Genomic DNA, 7872 nt, shown 5'->3' on the forward strand with positions numbered 1-7872 from the left:
CTATGTCCACCCTGAGGTTCCATTCTAAATATTGGTGAAAGAATTTTTGAAATCGGATGAGTAGTTTCGGAGATTACCTGCTGCAAAAAAACTTACATACATACATACATACATACAAACTTACATACATACATACATACATACATACATTACCTCTTTATAATATTAGTATATATATATATATATTTTTTTTTTATAAATAATAATAAAGTGTGTTCAAAATGGTTTATTTTGTACATATTTTATTATGACATGTGTTCCGCAGCCATCTTGTATTTTCTCGCGCGTGTGGGATTGTGGGAGCTCTCTTATGCTGGATCTAGTTTCAAGAACTCTCTTGAGTTGATCGCAACTGAACCTCATTTTAGTCGAGATTGAAACGGTCAAGGGAGGTCGCACCAAGGCAAATGAAGTATAAGGCTCTAGTTTAGTAGTGTTACAGAGTATAATACGTATATTTTAATATATTTTTTAAAAGAAACAAAATCACTGAGAAATGTTACTTGTGTTTAACAAGGTTTGGAAAACTTTGAAAATGTTAACAATGGGTTCGGCTGAACCTGTGTGAACCTGCTAAATATCACCACTACATGTCATATTTTCATTAATAATATATCTGTAATGATATATTATTAATAAAAATATAAAACTAAAAAACTTATAATTTCTAAATATATTTCTAAACAATCTTTTGAAATGGACCAGATTTGTGATTAATAAAGTGTAAATGTATCAATTATATTAAATTATTAATAAAATCTCATATTTTATAACTTCTGTCTGAAATATCATTTTATATTATGATTTAAAATGTAAATCACACCATAATTATTTATTCATGCAATACAAAATGCTAACAGTAATCTTAAATAATTTACCTTTACAAATGGAACTCTGTTCTTATCTTCATGAACTGATAAGTTTGTTTTGGATACTATAAATAAAATTTAAAATGCATTATTGTTATTTATACATTAAATCCTAATAAAATTAAATAATGAAAATCAACTTTTATAAATCAAGTATTTCAAAAGTAATAGAAGTCTTAAATATTTCTATGTTTATAGCATAGAAATATGATTTAAAATTTTCTTTATTTAGATAATTATCAAAACATAATAAAGCTGAAAATGAAAAAATCAAAAACAATTCAAATATTCAAATAATAGTTAATTAAATAAGCAAAATCTTTTATATTATAATAGCTATTCATAAGTAAAAATTTAACTATAATTATGAATTAATATAGTAATCAGAAAATAATAATAAAATTATTGAACTTACCATCTAATAAATCTCTAATTTTATCCAAATAAATTTCAAAATAAGAAACCTAAAATTAAATATTCAAAATTAATTATGATATTTCATATGATACTAAAATTATTTAAATCAATAATTAATATAACAACAAAACACAAAACGAAATAAAACTCTGAATAAACATTTATAAAGTTGAAATGGCAAGAATATAGATTTATTTTATTTCATATAATTTTAACTAAAAGTTAAAATTATAGGAAGTTAATTAACAACAACAATAGGACATTAAGATATTTATTGTATGCATGCCTTGTAGCGATTATACTTCAAATATTCCCTTCAGAATAGTCTTAATTCCCAAGAGTATATTTGGTTGTTATATAAGTTCAATAACAACAAAAATGGATATATATGTCAACTAACAAGACATGTTAAAATAGTCATCTTCAGACTACAGACCTTCAAAAAAGGAACAGAGCATGAAATTTTCTTTGAATCTAGAATTCCATCATGATCAGTTCCTCTTTTGAAGGTCTCTAGCCTGAAGATGACTGTTTAACATGGGAGAAAGCCTTTGCTACTATAAATTTTTTCTTTTTTGCTATATTTTAGTACTTAAGTGATTAAGTACTTTAGTACTTAACTTGTTAGTTGTTCTATACCTACAAGCGTGAATGATACTACCTATTTTCATATGAAAAAGCAATAAAAATATTTCAAAATATAAAAAAAAAGAATGTAAACTGTAAAATAAAACCAGCTTCACAATATATGTTTTATTTCTAATGATTTTTATGTGTACCAAAAAGCTTACTATGTTGAGGAAAAAGTAGAAAAGTAGTTTTTAATTTGCTCTGTGTGTGTGTGTGTGTGTGTGTGTGTGTACATGCTCAAATTTTGTAGACAAGAACAATCTCCATATATGAATGTGGCCCATAAATATATTATTCTGTAAATTTTTATTATTACTGTTAATTATTATCATATACTTGACAATCACTACATTAGAAACAGGTTGGTCCATTTTTCTGGATAATCATGGCTTGCAGCAAACACTAGGGTATGGACTCTACTAGATGCCAAACATTCTCTATTCTTAACTGGACCTCCTGCTTGAGCAGTTTTGTCAGTTGGTGCACATTTCACACGGGAGTGGGCGACAACCTCACCACATGTTCAACAGGGTTGCAATATGGTGAGTTTGGGGGGCCAAAGTAGTGTGTGTAATTCATTATCTTGTTCCTTCAATCATTCCCAAGTGAGTTTTGCATGATGACACAATGAATTATCATGTTAAAACATGGCATCATTGTCAGGAAATATAGCATGGAGATACTGGTACAGATAATCATCTAACAGGTTCTTGTATCGTTCACTATTCAAGGATTGTGGAATGATAATCAATGGTCCTACACCTTGCCAAGAGAGATGGTGTTCCACAAGCTGGTGTCAGCAGCTTGTGGAACCCCAACTCTGCAACCAGGGGATATGGCTTCATGCTATTTACACTAATTTGGACCAGGCCATTGGTATGGCTCAGTTGAAACAGGATTCATCATTCCATACAACTATGTTTTCTGCATGTCCAAGGTCTAATGACACCTTTCCCTTGCCCATAAGAGGTATTGTTTGCAATAACACATGGTCAACAGAGGCATCCATGCAGGTCATCCACTATTGAACTCCAGCTGACACAACGTACATCACAAGGTCATTGTTGAAACATATCTGCCTTGTCTAGTATATTTTTTTTGTTTTTATATTTTTCAATATATTTATTTTGTNGGAATTAAATTTCTTTGATTTATTTTCATATAATGTTTTATTTGTATATTTATTTTATGCAGCTATATATATGTATATACTTGGGTCATGTAAAATGTTCTTGGACAAAAAGGGGTCAAGAATGGAAAAAGATTAAGAAGCCCTGCTATAGAGTGATGATAAATTAATCTAATTTGTTAAATTGGATTATTGGAATAACTTTTTTGAGGTTCATTACATATATATTATGATTTCAAAGAAAGTTGATAATCTTAAAATAATTTTTAAAAAACTTTCATTATCTGTTTTTTACTTTAATTTTGAAAGTAAAATTAATCACATGAAACTAACTTGACAAGAAATTGTGTGTTTTAGTATTAAAAAATACTATTGTGATCAGAAGGTATTAGAAACAGTTCATTTAAACTAGTGATGTCAAAGATATGGCCCACGGGCCATGACTGGCCTTCGAGGCAATTAGTTGCAGCCCCGACATTAATTCAATAATGCTATTTGTTTATTTTTTATTATGTTGATACTAAAGAAAATGTGATATTTTGTATTTAAAAATATCACATTTTCTTTAATAAACATAATTATTATTATTTTTATTTATTTATTTATTCATATTACTTAGAGATATTAATTTTATTTGATTTATTTTTGTGTTTAATTTCTTGTTTACATTATATTTTCTCAATTTCATCTTTTGAACTTCAAAGTCCGTCTAAACAAGATTATTTATTTTTGCTGGAAAAGTACAAATGTTGTTTTTTTTTATTTTGTTGTCAAATCTTGGGTATTAAAAAATGAATTTTTTGATTTGGATACTTTTGGTCTACTTTTCAGAAAATTTTTGTCCATAAAAGCTAAAATCATCTTGCAACATTATTCAGTATTCAATACACTTCCATAATTAGAGACTTTGTTGTGTTTTCTTATTGGTGAGCAAGTTCGGTCAAATAAACTGCAATAGTAAAAAGTTTTCAATAAATAATGCCAGTAAAAAAAAAAGTTGATAGGTAGTGCTGATTTTTCCAGCCAAAGTGGAAAATTTGGTATTTTATTATTGAATGGAATAGTAAACCACTTCGTTTGATTTGAAATAAGATTATTGCTGGTTGTAAAGAATTTAATGTGAAAAGACACTATGAAACAAATCATAAAGACAAGTTTGAGTTATTTACCAACGAAATTAGGCAAGAAAAACTGGCATCTTTGAAAACTAAACTTATGGGGCAGCAATCATTTTTAAAAAATTCAAAAACTGACAGTGAGAATGCATTGAAAGCTAGTTATTCGATCGCACTAAAGATTGCAAAAAAATCAAAAGCTTTTAGTCATGGCGAATTTTTAAAAGAATGTATGCTAGACATGGCTGACATTTCATTCCCATCATAGAAACAAGTCATTCAAGAAATACCCCTGACTAGAAATACAATTGCTTCCAGAGTAAATGAATTGGCAGAAAATTTGGACTTTCAACTTAAACATAAAATTAAAGAATTTATCTGGTATTCCTTAGCAGCCAATGAAAGTACAGATATCAGAGATACATCACAGCTTACTGTATTTATTTGTGGAATTAATGAAGATTTTAACATCATGGAAGTGTTGCTGCAGTGCAAACCATTGAAGAGTACTACCACAGCTTAAGATATTTACTCAGCAATTGAGCAATTAATACCAAATTATGACTTGGATTGGGGTAAATTCTGCAGTATTATCACAGATGGGTCACCATCCATGGTTGGTAAAAATGCTGGTGTTGTCACAAAAATACGCAACAAAATTTTAAATGAAATTAAATGTGAATGACCCAAATTCATTGGAATTCACTGTATTGTACATCAAGAAGTCTTGGCCTCTAAAGTGCTGAAAATGGAGCATGTAATGAATCCCATAATTAAAACAGTTAATTTTATTAAAAGTAGAGGACTAAATCACTGCCAATTCACACAATTTTTAAACGATCTTGATGAAAAATGTTCAGATATTCCCTACTTTGCAGAAGTATGGTGGCTTAGTTGTGGATCAATGCTTAAACAATTTTTCGAATTGCGTAAACATGTTACGTTTATGGCTCAAAAGGGCAAACCGATGGAACACAATGATGAATGATGGCTTGACTTTGCATTCTTAGTAGATATGACAGAACACTTGAATAATTTGAACGTTAAACTTCAAGGAAAAAATGTAATTGTTATGCAACTGTACTCAAGTGTTCAAGCTTTCAAAATAAAATTAAAGTTGTGGAAATCGCAGCTGTGAGAACAAAAACTTGACCATTTCCCTAGTATTCGTGAAATCGGCATATACAATGCAGATAAATTAGCAGATTTTTCTTACAGTTTGCTTGATCTTATTGCTGAATTTGATAGTCGTTTTGCAGATTTTCGCGAGCTCAATACCTACGACTTTCCTCTTTTTAATGATCTGTTTATGTTCGATGTTGGTAAAGCACTGACTTACTTGCAAATGGAACTAATAGATTTGCAGTGTGATACTGCTTTAAAAAGCAAGTTGACATTTTGGCATTTTATGCAAAGTACTTCAAAAATCAAAATAGCTGCCCGCATTTTATGCATGTTTGGAAGTTCATGTGTGTGTGAACAGTTGTTTTCAACAATGAAGATTAATAAAGCTAAATACCATTCAAGACTTACAGATGAACATCTTCAGTCCATTTTGAAAATCAATACAACATCATTGACACCAAACATTGAGGAGATAATGAAGCATAGAAGAAGTCAAGTTTCTGGATTCTCAAAATAATATTTTGGTTTAATACATCTCTACTTAAAAAAATGATATTTTTTTTCTTTGATAAAATCATTCTTTATATACTTCTTATTTATACTTAGTATTACATTTGCATTTTATTTTTAATCTGGCCCGCTATCATACTTGAGACAAAAAATTGGCACTTAAGGAGTTTGAGTTTGACACCCCTGATTTAAACTGTGTGCATGCAAGAGGATGCTGACATTTTTTTTGTTATTTTGTTAACTGGTACGGCTTCATTGACATCTAGCATCAATCCATATGTCATCATCTGTTTTTGTTTGCAAATAAACACTTGTTTTGTGTGTTAAGAATTCTTGCAGTGGCAATTTTTCAAAATGTTGAGTGTAATTAAGCAAAGAATGTGCATTAAATTTTTTTTTCACAACAAAATTACTGCTACAAAAATGTAAATGTTGCAAAAGCATTTGATGATGATAGTCTATCAAAAACAAAAGTTTTCAAGGAAAGCAAAGAATATGTTGAAGATGAACTATGTTCTGGTAGACCATCCACTTCAACTGATGAACAACTCATCACTCAAGTCAAATAATTGGTGCTCAGTGATCATCATTTAACAATTAGGGACATTATTGAACATGCTCCAATATCAGTTGGATCTTGTCAAGAAACTTTAAAAGATCATTTGGGCTTGCAGTGTCACTTCCCTAATCATTCCAAAAACATTGAAATTTTTTCATATACATGTTCAAGTGACCAAGGAAATACTTTCTCATGGTAAATCGTTTTTAAAATGCATCATCATGGGTGATGAAACATGGATCTATGCTTTGACACCAAAACAGCTCAACAATAAAGTGAATGTCACTTGAAAGGTGAAGAAAGACAGAAAAGATCACGTCAAAGTCAGTCAAAAATGAAAACGGTTAGCATGACCTTGCATGTTAAGTGTTTGCTTCAAGTGTCATAATAATGTGTATCTTGAATTCCTTTCAACTGGCCAAACTGTCGAAAAAGATTATTATTTGAGTGTTTTGTGTCATTTGCGTAAAGCAATTCATAAAAATCATCTAATTTGTGGCGAGAAAATTCATGGATTTTGCACCACAATGCACCTGCTCACAACACTCTTGTTGTTCATAAAGTTTTGACTAAAAATTCAACAAATATGGTTCTGAAAGCTCTGTATTCACCTGATATGGCACTGTGTAACTTTTTCCTAATTTCTTGACTAAAATTACTACTTCATGGTCACTGTTTTGAGTTGATTGATGTCACAAAACAAAATTTGCTAAAGGGGTTTCACGAAATTGACTTTAAAGTGTGTTTTGAGGATTTGGAAAAAACGTTGGCATAAGTGCATTGCACTGAGACTGGATTACTTTGAAAAGAATGAAATGAATTTTGATAAATAAATTCAAATTTTGTGTTTTATTGAACCTTTCCAATACTTTTTAATCACAGGGGTATTTTGTAGAATAAATATTTTTAGTACATAAATAAATGAAAATTAATAATAAAAATAAATGTCTTTCATACTTGTCACTGCAATATGTCTATTTGATTTTCCTTCATCAATAACTTCCATTACTTCATCTGGACTTGTTACAAATCGTTCAGTTGCTCCCTGTAACACACACAAAAACATATTTAAAAATAGCTATTAAAATTTTAAAAAAGATCATTTTTTAAATATGTTTATTATTATTAAATATTTTTAGTATTTTTGTAGGTATAATAATCTAATAATCTTAAATTTTATAAATATAAATACAATGCTAAATATACAGGCCTATATTAGTACATGTCATCAGTGGTGATATTTGAAATACAGTAGAATCTCGATCAACCGACCCCTCGGTTAACCGACCGTCCTAGTCGGCAAATTTCAAATGTCCGCTAGTGATGTGGCGCTACAATATTTGGCTATGTCTTGGCTACTTTAATATTATTTTTACGTGTTTTAGCTGGCAACACTCATTCGACCATGAAAGGGAGCCAGTATTTAAACGAAGCTTAATTTTCTAATTTTTAACGATACAATAGCGACGATTATTATTTTAAAAAATTTTTGTTAGGCTTAACATCGATGAAAATTCA

The 7872-nt window shown here is 29.5% G+C and overlaps 1 protein-coding gene across 2 annotated transcripts in view; it reads right to left on the minus strand.

Moving 5' to 3' along the window:
* LOC111633295 (kinesin heavy chain-like) overlaps nucleotides 1-7872 on the minus strand; it is a 48938-nt gene that overhangs the window by 38720 nt on the left and 2346 nt on the right. For both annotated transcript variants that reach the window (XM_023377832.1, XM_023377831.1), the window contains exon 3: nucleotides 7312-7399. In XM_023377832.1, coding sequence (XP_023233600.1) covers nucleotides 7312-7360 — 49 coding nt within the window. In that variant the 5' untranslated portion in view covers nucleotides 7361-7399. The remainder of the gene's footprint in view (nucleotides 1-7311; nucleotides 7400-7872) is intronic.

Source organism: Centruroides sculpturatus, unplaced genomic scaffold (genome assembly GCF_000671375.1).
Source record: "Centruroides sculpturatus isolate CEXI.00-Female unplaced genomic scaffold, Cexi_2.0 scaffold721, whole genome shotgun sequence".
Lineage (NCBI taxonomy): Eukaryota > Metazoa > Arthropoda > Arachnida > Scorpiones > Buthidae > Centruroides > Centruroides sculpturatus.